The sequence below is a fragment of the Malaclemys terrapin genome, chromosome 12 (genome assembly GCF_027887155.1).
Source record: "Malaclemys terrapin pileata isolate rMalTer1 chromosome 12, rMalTer1.hap1, whole genome shotgun sequence".
Taxonomy (NCBI): domain Eukaryota; kingdom Metazoa; phylum Chordata; order Testudines; family Emydidae; genus Malaclemys; species Malaclemys terrapin.
In genome coordinates, this window is record NC_071516.1 from 2,067,679 (window position 1) to 2,082,546 (window position 14,868).

The 14,868-nt window shown below is 47.1% G+C and overlaps 1 protein-coding gene across 1 annotated transcript in view; it reads left to right on the plus strand.

Moving 5' to 3' along the window:
- Nucleotides 1–14,868, plus strand: part of NOL4L (nucleolar protein 4 like) — a 95,168-nt gene that overhangs the window by 16,412 nt on the left and 63,888 nt on the right. The window contains exons 2-3 of the mRNA XM_054045760.1: nucleotides 7,941–8,096; nucleotides 11,820–11,931. Coding sequence (XP_053901735.1) covers nucleotides 7,941–8,096; nucleotides 11,820–11,931 — 268 coding nt within the window. The remainder of the gene's footprint in view (nucleotides 1–7,940; nucleotides 8,097–11,819; nucleotides 11,932–14,868) is intronic.

The following is a 14,868-nucleotide window of genomic DNA, read 5'->3' on the forward strand; positions in this document are numbered from 1 at the left end:
GATGGACCATCAATAGTTGCAGAGCACTCTGGTGATGACCCAAGTCACGATGGGGGATTAGAATGGGACAGAGGCACATGTGAGGATGTGGCCTGCTGAATGAAAAGAGTGGTTTTAATGAGCTATATTGATAGTAACACTGTAATAGGCGGGAGAGAGTGCTGGACAAGAGGATGAAGATTTACAACCATAATGAGGAGTAGACCTGAGGTTTAATGGTCAGCAAGAGACAGCAGACGTCTGTAGGGTAGAGGAGGATTCAGATCTGAATTGAGAGGCATGTGAGAGATATGACAGGCAGCGAGGAGGGCAGCACCAGGCCTTTGTAGGATGGAGTGGGGTGTTTGGAGCTGCAATAAAGGAGGGATGATAAAGGGGCGGGCAACAAACAGGAGAAGTCACATCTCTTGTAAGGAGTGAGTGGGTGGCAGCGGGCTTATGCATGATGGCGTGTGTGTCTAGGGAGGGAATAAAGGACAGGTGGGATAAATGTATGGTTGCGGCAGGTGTGCATGGGATGGGAGGGATTTTGAATGTGTAATAGGAGCTGGACGCGAGGCAGGGCAAATGCTGTGGCGGCCACTCATTCTCATGCGGATGCATAGGGGCAAGGGGATCCCTCCCTGTCCCATGAAAAGGACCCCTGTGTCTTTAACACCCTCCTCCCTGCCCCCTCGCCGCCAGCCGCCAGCCCCTAGTCGCTGAGCCTTTCCCCCTGCACTGACAGCTGGTATCTAATTACTGTGTGAGAATGAAAAGTCAGGCTGTCCCAGCTCGAGGGAGCGCGGATTAACGTCTCCTGCAGAATACACTTCCTCTGCCGGGTTACCATGGTTACCCTCATTACCTGCCTGACGAAGAGGCGCTGGTGGTTCCAACAGGGCTTTTAAACTCGGGCCTGGGGAGGCCGGTGGGTGGGAGGCCAGGGCTGGGGGGTGAAGGGAGGGTCCTTTTCTTTCTGTGCAACCTTAGTGCTGAGAGGAGTCCGGGTCATACCCTGCCGCACACAGCCAACTGAGCAGATGTCACCGAGGCAGCCTCTGTATTCTGTCAACAGTCATTAACACTCGCGAGGGAAGGCGCCCAGCCTGAGCTGGGCGGTTCAGGCACCAAGCCCTGGCAGCAGGCCACGCTGGCTGCCTGCAGAGGGAGGGCGGGGAGCATGGTGTGGTTATTAGAGAGGAACAAGGGCCGGGGTGGGACGGAGCCTGACTCAGATGCTTTGCTGCTATTATGTAGATCCCGAAGCCAGGTTGCCAGCACCACCCGGGGCGCAGGGTCCTTGGCAGCCGTGTCCCTAGCCAATGTGGGCAGTGATTCACCCCTCCCCCAGCCTGGGAACTGTGCTGCACCAGGCAGGCTGCAGTTCGCATGGTGCATAGGGAAAATCCCTGCCCATAGGGGCGAGGACATAGGTCCCGTGAGGGGGCGAGGGAGAGGAGGCGTGGGGCTCACGAGTGGAGAGAGGAGAGGGGCATGGTCACCTGAGAGGTAGAGCGGGCACAGGCCTCATGAGAGTGGGGAGGAGGAGAGAAGCACAGGTCCTGTAAGACGGGAGAGAGGGCACTGGCTCCATAAGGGGGAGAGGAGGAGAAAAGGCCCAGGGCCCAAGAAAGGGAAGAGAGGGCGTGGGTGCAAAGGCACAGGCTCCATGAAGAGGACAGGGAGAAAGACTACACGGGCCCCGGGGGGGGGGGGGGGGAAGAGGGCAACAGACATGGGCCCAGTGAGTGAAGAAAGAGGGAGAGGAGGTGTGGGCATCGTGAGATGGTTGAGGAGAAGGGCTTGGCCCTGTGAGGGGAAAGGGGCATAGGTCTAGAAGAGAGGAGGGGGCACCAAAAGCGTTGCCACCTGTCCAGGTTTTCCAAGGATTGTTCTTTTTATGAGGTAGCTGTTCCGGGAAATCTTTAAGGGTGTTCAGTGCACACTGCCAGCTGGCCAGTTTTATGGGCTCAGGATCATCCCCGATGTCCCATTTTTTTGTTCCTCAGCAGTGGCAACCCTAAACACTAGTCCCAGGAGTGGGAGAGAGCGGGAGAAAGGGCATGGGCCGCAGGAGGGGTGGGAGAGGGAAGGCTTGGGGGCAAAGGCATGGGCCCAGCGAGGAGGACAGGGAGAAAGAGCACACAAGTCCATGAGGGGGAAGATGGGCCCTAAGAGCGGGGAGAGAAGATATGGGTGCAAAAGCAGGGGCCTTGTGTGGAGAATGAGTTAGAAGAGAGCACAGGCCCCATGAGGGGGTAGCAGGGGAATGGGGCCCCACAAAAGAGGGGAGTAGACCTGGTTATATGGTTATGGGCCCCAAAAATGGGAAAGAGGACAAGGATGCAAGGTCACAGACCCTGTGTGAGGGAAGATAAGTGTTGCCTACTTTCATGATTTTATTTTGAGTTTTGCAATATTTGGTGTTTTCTAAAGTTTCACACGATCGCATAATTCCTGACTTAAAACTTATGAATTTCCCCTTATTCAAAATGGCTGCCACTTCCTGTTACTTTCAAGGGGTAGGGTTGCCAACCCTCCAGGATTGGCCTGGAGTCTCCAGGAATTAAGGATTATGTCATGTGAAAAAACCTCCAGGAATATGTCCAACCAAAATTGGCAACCCTATCAAGGGGGCTGAAGCCAAACTGTCCTCACGGCCCCCACCTTCCCTTGTGTTCAGTGACACTGAAGCCCGATTGCCTTTAGGGGTAAGATGGCTGCTGAGCTTTAGTTAGGGGGCTGGAGTGGAAACTGTGAGGAGACAGAAGAATGTAGGGAGCAGGAAAGAGGCTGAAGAGGTGCAGGGGGAGACTCAGGAAGGTGCAGAGGGATGCAGAGGGCTAGAGAGACTCAGGAGCATGGGAGAGACTGGGAGAGTATAAGATGGTGGTGGGGTGCAGGAGGAGGCCGAAGATGTCTGCATGAGGCAGATAGAGGGGAATGTGGGAGGTGGAGGAGGAAGATTGAAGGGGCAGGGTGCTGAGCAAGCGTGAGGAGACTGAGGGCTTGCAGGGGAATATAGGGGTAGGAGGAGACTAAGGGGAACAGAGGAATGTGGGGAATAGGAGGGAGGATGAGGAGACTGGAGAGCGGGAGGGAGATCAGGGAGGAACAGGAGGATCTTGAGGTCTGTAGAATGGTGGGGAGGGGGCAGAGTGAAAGTGTGAGAGGGAGGAGGCTGTAAAGGTTATGGAGGGAAAAATTGGGAGCAGGTGAATGTAGAAGTGGGCCGGAGCCAGGAGACTTTGCAGGCAGAGGGAGGAAGAATGTAAGTGGAAGAGGAGAGTGGATGGTGCAGAGAGAGAGAGATAGGATAGTGATGACAGAGGGGGACGGAGAAGGGAATGGCAGTCCCCACCCCAGGAGTTAGGAGTTGGCAAGTAGAGTTCCTGCTCCTTCCAAGCAGCTAGCAGCATGTCCTGCTTTTTTGAATGTGCCTTGCAGGCTGAATCTGTCCCTGAAATGGACACATGCACTTTGAGGGTGAGTGACTTCCCTCTAAAAGCTCAAAAACCAACCAACCAACCAGAAGGCAAATACGAACCTTCCAGACCCCAATTTAATTATTTTTGGAAAAAATCCCTCATGATTTTTAAGTCAGTCTCAAGATATTATGGGGGCCTGGCTCATGGTTTTGAACACTTCTGGTGAGCCATACGGGGGGGTGGAGGGAAGAGAGGAGGTGACTGCAGGCCCTGTAAGGGGTGGTTTATTGAGGTGTTTATATGGCCAGCCTCCCCTCGAACCTGGTAAAAACATCAGAACAGCCATACTGGGTCAGACCAAAGGTCCATCTAGCCCAGTATCCTGTCTTCCAACAGTGGCCAGTGCCAAGTGTCTGAAAGGGAATGAACAGAACAGGGAATCATCAAGTGATCCATCCCCTGTCGCCCCTTCCCAGCTTCTGGCAAACAGAGGCTAAGGACACCATCCCTGCCTATCCTGACTCATAGCCATTTATGGACCTATCCTCCATGAACTTATCTAGTTCTTTTTTGAACCTGTATAGTCTTGGCCTTCACAACATCCTCTGGCAAGGAGTTCCACAGGTTGACTGTGTGTTGTGTGACAAAAAACTTCCTTTTGTTTGTTTTAAACCTGCTGCCTATTAATTTCATTTTGTGGCCTCTAGTTCATGTGTTATGAGAAGGAGTAAATAACACTTCCTTATTTACTTTCTCCATACTAGTCATGATTTTATAGACCTCTATCATATCACCCCTTAGTTGTCTCTTTTCTAAGCTGAAAAGTCCCAGGCTTATTAATCTCTCCTCATATAGCAGCCGTTCTATACCCCTAATAATTTTTGTTGCCCTTTTCTGAACCTTTTCCAATCCAATATATCTTTTTTGAGATAGGGCGACCACATCTGCACGCAGTATTCAAGATGTGGGCGTACCATGGATTTATATAGAGGCAATATGATATTGTCTGTCTTATTATCTATCCCTTTCTTAATGATTCCCAACATTCTGTTTGCTTTTTTGACTGCCCTGCACATTGAGTGAATGTTGTCAGAGAACTATCCACAATGACTCCATGATCTCTTTGAGTGGTAGTCAGAATATGAGTTGGTTCTAAACCTCCTTAAATCCTAAAGGGATAAACCCAATCCAACTAACTTCCTTTTGTATCCGGTGACTTCAATACAAACTGCATCCCAGCATGCTTCACAGGGTTAAATAAACACAGAGGGGCATAGGAAAGGAAGAGAAGCCTGGAAGCAGGGTGGCGAGTCAGTGAGGCCGAGAGCTTGCAGGGAGGCCATTCCTGAAGTCAAGAGCTGCAAAGCAGGTGACTCCCATACCCACAGTGGGAAGGGATGGGTAGGAGGCTGGTGCTGGGTGAGTGGATAGGTATAACTAGACACCCAGGCTCTGAGTTCTGCTAGTCCATGGAGCATTTTAAAAGGAAGGAGGGCAGTTTTGAACTGGATCCTGGAATGAATATGGAGCCCCTGGCGGCGCAAGGATGAGGGTTGGAATAGTTGTTTAGGGCTGGCCCTGGGTGTGGATGTTTTGCTTGTGGAGTTCATTATAAACCCCTTCAAACGGATTGCTTTCAGGGAAGGAGAGGTCTCTGTGTGTCATGTCTGTGCTTTTCACACTGCAGTTTTCCTTTGTCCCGTGGCTGTAATTATCCCCATTTTGACCCTGCACTGAGGATTGCTGGTCTGCACGCAGCCTCAGTTTTTAAGTATATCAGGAACAAAATGGTATTGGTCCATTACTAGATGGAAAGGGTAGAAATATCAATAATAATAATATAGAAAAGGCAGAAGTGTTCAATACATATTTCTGTTCTGTATCTGGGGAGAAAACAAATGATGTCATCATATCATATAACAACATTCTTTCCATCCCACTTGTATCTGAGGAGGCTGTAAAGAGCAGCTACTGAAGTTTAAGACATTTTAAAATGAGCAGGTCCACAACTTGAATCCAAGAGTTTTAGAAGAGCTGGCTGAGGTGCTCACTGGACCATTAATGTTGATTTTCAATAAGTCTTTGAACCCTGGGGAAGTTTCAGAAGACTATAAGAAAGATGATGTTGTGACAATATTTACAAAGGATAAACAGGATGACCTGGGGAATTATAGGCTTGTTAGCCTGCCATCGATCCTGGGCAAGATAATGGAGAGGCTGATATAGGACTCAATTATATTACCCTCCTTTTATTTTTTATTAATGCCAGTCAACTTGGGTTTATGGAAAATAGATCCTCTCAAAATAACTTGATATTTTTTGATGAGATTACAAGTTTGATTTATAAAGGTAATAGTGTTGATATAATACGTGTCTCTCAGTGACTCTGAAAAAGATTTGGGGGTCGTGGTGAATAATCAGCTGAACACGAGCTCCCTGTGCATCACTGTGGCCAAAACGGCTAATGTGAGCTTTGGAGGCATAAACAGGGAAATCTCTAGTAGGAGTAGAGATATTTTACCTCTGTATTTGGCACTGGTATGACCACTGCTGGAATCCTGTGTGCAGTTTTGGTGTCCATAATGCAAGAAGAATGTTGATCAGTGGGAGAGGGTTCAGAAAAGAACCACAAGAATGATCAAAGGATTAGAAATCCTGCCTTTACAGTGATAGAGTCAAGGAGCTCAGTCTATTTAGTTTAACAAAGAGAAGGTTAAGGGGTAACTTATTACAGCCTATGAGTACCTACCTGGGAACAAATATTTAATAATGTGCTCTTCAGTCGAACAGAGAGAATTATAACACGATCCAATGGCTGGGAGCTGAAGCTAGACAAATTCAGACTGAAAATAAGGTATACATTTTTAACAGAGTAATTAACCGTTGGGATAACTTACTAAGAGTTGAAAGGATTCCCAATCTCTGCCAATTTTTAGATCAAGATTGGATGTTTTTCTAAAAGATCTGCTCTAGGAATTATTTTGAGGAAGTGTTATGGTCTGTGTTTTACAGGAGGTCAGGCTAGATCAGGGGTAATCTATTTTTTTGTCAAGGTCCAAATTTCTTGGTCTAGCTATAGTCCAGGTCCCGACTCCAGAGAAAATAATAATTAAAGAAATAATGATAATAATAAGTAAATTAAAAGATTTCAGGGTCCGTTCAAAAGTGTCTGGCGGTCTGAATTTAGTCCGCGGTCTGCCTATTGAGTGCCCCTGGACTAGATGATCACTATGGTCCATTCAGGCCCTGGAATCTACAAATCTATATTGAATATAACCTTTATTAGAAGGCCATCTCCATTGAACAAGTGATTTTTGACAGTCCCTTGAGTGGTTGCTTAAGAATAAGGTTCATTTTTTGAATATAGTAAATGTGTAACAAGACTCAACAAAAAAATAGATGTGCAACTGTATGCATAATTTGTATGTGTAATTGCTGTGACTGCACATGCAAAATAGGTATCCAAAAGATGAGTTGTGGGTCATTTACATACACAAGTGCGCAACTTGCATATGCATTCACACTTTTTTCATATGCAAATTGGGCTTACAAATCCATGCTTAACCTTTTGGAAATCAGGCCCATAATAATACCTAAGTGCATGTGTATATATACACATATATATGCAATAATTCTATTTTCTTAAGAAGCAGGCTGAATGTTCTCTCCAGGAACCTGACTCCTAGAATAACTACCCTTACTTTTACACTAGACTAGATATCCCTACCATCTCCCATCAATACGCCTGGTTCTGTTTGATGGAGTGACATTAGCAGCTGATGGGTACTGAAGGATGCCGCTTCTTTTCTTGGCAAACCTTGCCAGTCTGAGTTGACACCATTCTTGCCAGTCAGATAAGAGGTACAATGCTCACCATGTTTTCCACCCCCACCAGTGTCTCGCCACTGCCATGTGGCAGGATTACAGCCTCATGTTCTTCAGCACATCCTACCACACAAAGAGCGGTGATGGTGCTGCTAGCACTCAGCTGCTGTGTGTGCGAGAGTGAGCTTGGAAAGGTCAGTGCAGGGTAGGAAGGTGATTCAGTTTTGTTCTTCAGGGACCTCATCCTGGCATCACAGTAAAAGCTAGCCCTGCTAATTGGCCTGAGTCTGTGGGGGTTGCATCTGTTTAGTATCCCCCAGCCCCAGAAGGGTGGGTACAGTGTGCAAGGCCAAAGACTTTCTTCTGCCTATTCCCAGCCTAGTGAGATTGCTCTACATTATGAAAATTGACATTTTCAATCGGTTAAAATTCCACTCCGGACTCTGCCCTTGTTTTTGTTCTTGGTCCATTTTCACTGGCAGCTTTAGTAGCACAATAGCAGCAGCAGCAGCCGCCGCTGCCCTGGCTCTGGTAGGAACCTCCCTGGAGCACTATTGAATTTATCCCCCTCATCCTGTGTGCTCCAGGCAGCTCAGGGTTGGAACATTGTGCCTGTCCCCCCTCTAACCACATTAGCCCGAGGCCCATCTCATCACCCCTGTCACCCATCACTGATACTAACTCAGCTTGCCTGTGCTGTTGTAGGGGGCAGATGGACTGTCGGAGCCTGAGGGCATCTCTCTGAAACGCGTTGCTGTGGTGGAAGATTTCTTTGACATCATCTACTCGATGCATGTGGAGAGCTCAGCGGAGCCAGGCAAAGCACCCAAACATGCTGGCCAGAAGAAAACCTATCGAGCGGTGAGACTTCCTCCTGCATTTCTCAGACAGCAGGGGGCACGGATGCCAAGGGGAAAGGCCTCCTGTGTGAGAATGAGGAATGGGTCTGATGGGGGGGGGAGTGGGCACAAGTGAAAGGCCTGTGTGTGCGCACGCGTGTGTGGTGTGAAAGAGTAGTGTAATGGCACAGCAGCTGTGTTAAGGACACAGGAAGGGGGGGGTAGTGGCACAAGCATACAGTGGCAGGGATGTGCTCAACAGTAACACACGAACGCAATTCTACACATAATCAGAAAAAAAATCCTCGGAAGGCTTAGACCCTTACTGACCTTGGAGCATTACTCAGGTGAGGGGATGTTTACCCACCCCTGTGTTTCCTGCTCTGTGCCACCTGCCTCTCTTCCCCCCGCAGTTGTAGAGAAGCATCGCTGAAGGAAAGGGCATAGCTAAAGCAGGAGATTGGGAGTCCGCTGTTCTTTTCCCAGCTCTGATTTGCTGAGTGGCCTTGGATAAACCACGTCAACTCTGTGTCTCAGTTTCCTCATCTGCAAAACTGAGGCCATGCCAGGCACCTGAGAGTGGGACATTTGGTAAAGTGCTGCCTAGAGTGCAGAGCGCCACATTTCTGTCTATGCAGCCTGAAGCCCGGGAGCTTAGACTAGGAATGAGTTTGTCCAGAAGCGTGTTTAGCAAAGGTTAATATTTCTCCTTCCTCTCCATATTCTTTCAACACAAGGATGTGTGTCCTGTTTCTTTTACGTGGGGCACTGAATTCACTCTCCAAGTTCCTGTTGCTGTGTTGAATCCTGGAGGCCTGAGGACCTGGCCACTTGGAAAATTCCGTCTTTGTTAGGACCGGCCATGCAGCAGCAGCTTGTTCTCTGCTGTATGCACCCTTCAGGCTCATGCCTGGGACTCCACTCGGCTGTACGTGGTGCCCTGGTCCCTGCCTTCTGCTTGGGATCACGCAGGGCTCTGCATGCTACTTGGGTCCCCACAGGGATACAGGCTGCTGAGTACGCTCCTGTCCCTGCTCCAGACTCCACAGGGTTCTGCACATGCCTTGAACACCTGTGGTGGAGCCCAGTCCCTGTGTGCTGCTGGAGCCCCGGCTGAGGAGCAGAGAGCTCTGTGTACATCTCATGTCCCCAGTGCTTGTGTCCCTGCAGCAGAGCAGGGCCTGCAGCGTTACTGTATACAGAGATGCTCTCTGGCTGGAGGCAGATGACCTCTCCTTCATTAAGGAGGGCAACTCCACCAGCATGACCATAATTCAGAAACTTTCCGCTCATTTCCCCAGCCGACCGCTCTGACCCTCCCCTAATTCCTTCAATTCAGCTCTCTGGAGTACTAATCTGTGCACTGCACAGCCTCAGGGGACCAGGCTGAATCCGTCTGTTTTCCCAAGCCTGCTAACAGCCGTCAGCTAGCTCCATGCTCCACCCCTCAGATTCCCTCCTGAGCTGAGATCATCACATTAACAGTGTGTATCCCCTTCTGACCTGGCAGGACTCGACTGTCTGTCCTCCCTTGTGCCCCACCACGCTTCCCTAGAATTCATTTGCTGCCAGGTTTGGGATGTGAAATATTTTGTATTAAATACAGCTTCAGATCCTGGTGGCTTGATGCACAAAGGGGTTCTGTCTGGATGGACAACTCCAGAAGATTCAGTGTGTCCCCTGCTATTTCTCCCTCTCCACCATCTCTAATCAGAGAGTCACTGAAGAGTTTGCCCTTGTCCATGACCTCCAGAGAGAGGCAATCAGAAAGGGAATTTGGATGGGAGATAACTCATCAAGGAAGCTGTCTGCTCTGCAGAGCATCAAATCAGCTGAGAAATAACAATTGTATCACTAAAATTAGCTGAAATTTGCAGCAGACACCATGGGGTTGCTGGAGTGAATGAGAGGTGGGAACTGGTCATAGTCCTACAGGGACAGTTAAGGGGCAGTTCACAGTACACTTCAGATACTCACGTTTTCCAGCAGCTTTCTTCATGTGCCTGAATTGTAGTCCTTTTGTGGAGAGTTCCTGATGACTGAAAGTCTGACAGACACCTTGAAAAGCAAAGACACTTATTCAGCCATAGAAGATGTGCAGCAAGATTGGTCTTTGTCTAGAGAGATTGAAGGAAAATCCCATGAGATCCAGGCTCTGCATCCCCAGTTTGAAGCTTTGGGACAAGATCCCTCTGAACTTTCCATCCATTAGCTTGCATGTAAAACTGGGGTTATGCTGCCACTTAGTGGAGATAAACGTCTCTCTTCCCCATGATAACTTTAGCTTGCAGAAATCCATTTTTACCATTATCAACCAAAATACTGCCCCCTTTGTGCTAAAAGACTTTCTTTCTCTTTTTGTTCACACTTCACCCTTCTCACCTTACCTAAGGGATATAAAATGTTTGGATTTTTAAAGTTGTTTGCAGTGTTGTTGGAGCCATGTTGGTCCCAGAATATTAGAGAGACAGAGTGGGGGAGGTAATATCTTTTATTGAACCAACTTCTGTTGGTGGAAGAGACACGCTTTCGAGCTTACACAGAGTTCTTCAGGTCGGATCTTGTCTTTCACCAACAGAAGTTAGTCCAGTAAAAGATATCACCTCATCCACCTTGTCTCTCTGGCTTAAGTGTTTCCCATTTTCCTTAGCAAAACAAAATGGAAGAAGTGCTTCCATTGATCTGAGCATGAGACTAGGAGTCAGGACTTCCTGGGTTCTCTTCCTGAATCCTCTATTCCCTTGCGAGGATACGTCACTCAGACCAAACAATGAAGGTCATTAACCCTTGGAACAAACTCCCCAGAGAGGCGGTGGATTCTCCATCTCTTGCTATCTTCACATCAAGATTGAATGCCTTTATGGAAGAGATGCTCTAGTCAAACAGAAGTTATTGGGCTCAATACAGGGGTAACTTGGTGAAACTCTTTGGCCTGCGTTATCCAGAAGGTCAGACTAGATAATCTAATGGTACCTTCTGGCCTTAAAATCTACTAATCAAAATTTTCAAACATAGTGTCTTGATTTTCAGCGGTATGCATAGAGGTGCTTAACTTCAGGCACCAAAGTTTGGAAAATTTGGACTTAGCTTTTCTGTACCCTTGTTTCCTTATCTGTAAAACAGGGGTAACTCATACCTACCTCAGAGGTATTGAGAAGTTTAATTCATTAATATTTGTAAATGTTTTCTGTTCCCTCAATAAAATGTGTCATAGAAATACAAAGTGTTATTAACAATAACTGATTTTCAGTGTGGAAAAGACAGAACTTCCCCTAAAAAGAGTTATGGATTCTTCCAATTACTGGTATAATGGTAATTAACAATGCAAACAGAACAAGAACCTCGGCGAGCTCACTCTCACTGAGGTTAAGAACTTACAGCTACACTGTTCTCAGCCTTTCTTGCTAGGAGTAATTATAGGAGATGGCATAGGAATTGCAGCTGTATGGGAAGTCCAGAGGGCTGTTCTTGTCATTCGAGGTCACTGTTGGCCTTATCCTGTGATATGCAGAGCACCTCCTGAGAGGTGCTGTGCTCCGCCAATAACCGTTACAGTGATAAGGACACACTGTGCACTTCACAGGATAGGGCCCTAAAGGAGTGTCTCACTCTGAGTTAATACTGTTCTTTCCTATGCTAAGCAAGGTGAAGTGGGACAAGACCTGTGATCACTCATGTCCTTTGGTTCTGTGTGTTAAGCAGTCTCTCTTATCTAGGATACACAGACATCTCATTGTTTTCCCAGATTGCAGAGACCTATGCTTTCCTTCCAAGAGAAGCTGTGACCAGATTCCTGATGAGTTGCACTGAGTGCCAGAAGAGGATGCATTTTAACTCCAATGGACTGGAGCCCAAAGGTAAATGCAAATGAGTTCTGCCAGCATAGGTGACTCTAGGCCAGGGGTTCTCAAACTTCATTGCACCGCGACCCATAGGGGCCAACTTTCCCCGGCGCTGGTGGATGCTTGCGCGCCCCTGGCCCTGCCCCGACTCCACCATTTCCCCGCCCCGCCCCCATTCCAACCCTTTCCCCAAAGTCTCCGCCGCAACTCCACCCCCTCCCTGCCCCTATTGGACCCCTACCCCAAATCCCCACCCCGGCCCCGCCTCTTCCCTGAGTGTGTCGCATTCCCCCTCCCTCCCAGCACTTGCTGTGCGAAACAATGGGCGGAGGGGGGGGCGCGGGGAAAAGCGGGCATGCGGCGTGCTCAGGGGAGGAGGCGGAGGCGAGCTGGGGCGAGGAGGTGGGGTGGGGAGCTGCAGAGCACCAATTTTTCCCCGTGGGTGCTCCAGTCCCGGAGCACCCACGGAGTTGGCGCCTATGCCGCGACCCCCTTCTGACAACAAAAATTACTACACAACCCCAGGAAGGGGGACTGAAGCCAGAGCCCTGACGCCCCGTGGTGGCGGGGCTCGGGCTTCGGCTTTGACCACGGGCCCCAGCAAGTCTAACATCAGCCCTGATGACCGTATTAAAAAGGGTTGCAACCCACTTTGGGATCCCGGCCCACCGTTTGAGAACCGCTACTCTAGGCATTTCACATTGAAATGCAGTCATTGAATCAATATCAGGACACTGTGTGGTTAGCAATGGTATTTCTTTTCCAAAAGAATTTCATTACCTATATTATTGATAATACATTAATATATTAAAACTGAAAGAATTGTGCAAAAATAATTTCCTGTTCACTTTATATGCTGTTTGGTTTTGTTTTTTGCCTTTTCTCAAATTGGACAAGGACAGTAGACTAGGCAGTTTCATTTTTTTTTCTGGTCAGTTTCACTTTCTGATTCTCCTGCACTAGCACCAGGCCTTAATGTTTGAGTCAGAAACACTGCAGATATTTCTGTTGGTTTTAGATTTTGCAAAGGCCTTCTCCTCCCCTACTCCCCCTCAAAAAACTTATATTTCTGAACAAGTTTGATCTTAAATGTTCCCTTTAAACTATTAGTTACATAATGAAAGATAATGAAAAGTTTGAATAACTGAAGTTTCTGATAATGAAGTAATTTGCAGTACTTAACAGACATGCAGGTTGTGACCCTGTTTTGGATAACAGAGTGTGTTTGGATAATCAAGATTATGCTACCTAAATGTATACACCAAAATATCACCACAACTCCGGTATTCAGTTTCATTATCCTTCTTTTGTAAGCTTATCAGTTCTTGGAGTTTAAAGACAAAAACCATGCATAACCCTGGGCAAAATTCTCTGCTGATGTAAAAGGGAAAAATGCCACTGAAGTCAATGTTTATAATATTTGTTATGGTGAATTGTAAACTTTTATTTTGTGTTACCAAGTACAAAACATAAAACTGTCTCAGGGAGGTTTTCTTCAACAAAAATAATTAAAAACACAACCCATAATACAGAGAATTAAAACATTTAAAAAATGTTTAGGCAAATGTGATGCATTTGGCAACTCTCATTCAGCAGAGAAGCAAAATAAAATGAAAAAAGTGCCCTACACCAGGAAATTTCTCCTATTAAATACCAACTCCCACCAGTTAACTCCTGTGAGCAGACATGGACAGCCTTAGAGGTTCCAGTTAAATGGGTTATGTGTGCCATTTATTCATAGCTAGTTATTGAAAGGCATTGCGCTGAGTATATTTTTTAGAAATTGTCCCAAATAAGCATGTGACATTTATTAGCCTATGCTTCATTACTGCAGCATATTCCCATGTTGCTGATTAAAGACTCAGGCCTAGATGCACAAAGGTTCTTAGGTGCCTAGAAAAATCACAGGAACACACTGCGATTCACAAAGCCTGAGTTAGGCACCTAGGCTCCCTATACAGTGAATGGGGAGAGAGGTGCTCCACATCCTCGGTAACTGAACCCCGGCTATGGAACTCGTGGTCAGAAGAGACTACACTGAACCAAAGCCTGACTGTCTTGATCAAAGTGTAACAGAGACCTTTTCAATAAAGCCTTCCCTCAAAATCAATGCTCCTGGAAAATAAACCAAGCAGACAAAAAAAAAATCTTTCACACTGCTCCTCGGCCAGGAGGGGCAGAAAGAGACAAATGCCTTTCTGTTCTGAGCTTTTCTCCTCTTTAATTTTGTGCAGGGCACAGAGCCTACCTAGAAACGTATGAAAGATAGATGGATTAGATTAACTCTTATCAAGAACATTGGCTAATTCCACTGATATTTATTTAGGTGGGCATTCATCTGGAGTAGATCACATTGGCATTTGGTGAAAGATTACACACCCACATCTAAAATGTAACTCACAGTAGAGTGAAAAAAATCTGAACCCTCCCTTCCAGTTCTCACCTCCATCATTTGTCAAACGAATCTTACCTCGCTGCATTCCCCATCAGAAAAATCCCTGACTAAGTAAAGGGGTCTTGTGCTGAACTCTGTAGGGCACCAATGTGATGCATGAAAACAAATTGTCTTGCTTATAGGAAACTTGGAACAACACTGAGCCTCTTCATAATCTCAGTGATGCTGGTATAAATAAGTAACTCCGCTGGAGCTACGTAGATGTGGAATTAGGATCAGGCCCGCTCCAGTCTAAACAATTCTGCCTGTGTTATATAGAGTTTCCGAGCATGGGAGGAGTTAGTGTATTTTTCTCTTTATAAAAATATTATGACAGTATTTTACAATAATGGAATAAACCAGTGCAGCAGCCCCCTGGTAGGATTCAGTATGCAGGACTATAAAATGTGGAGTCCCCACAGCACTTTTTAAAATAAGGTTTCCCTATATTTCATTACTAGATACTTTGGCTTGGAAAAAAAAATCTTTGGCCTTGGCTACACTTGCGGATTCACAGC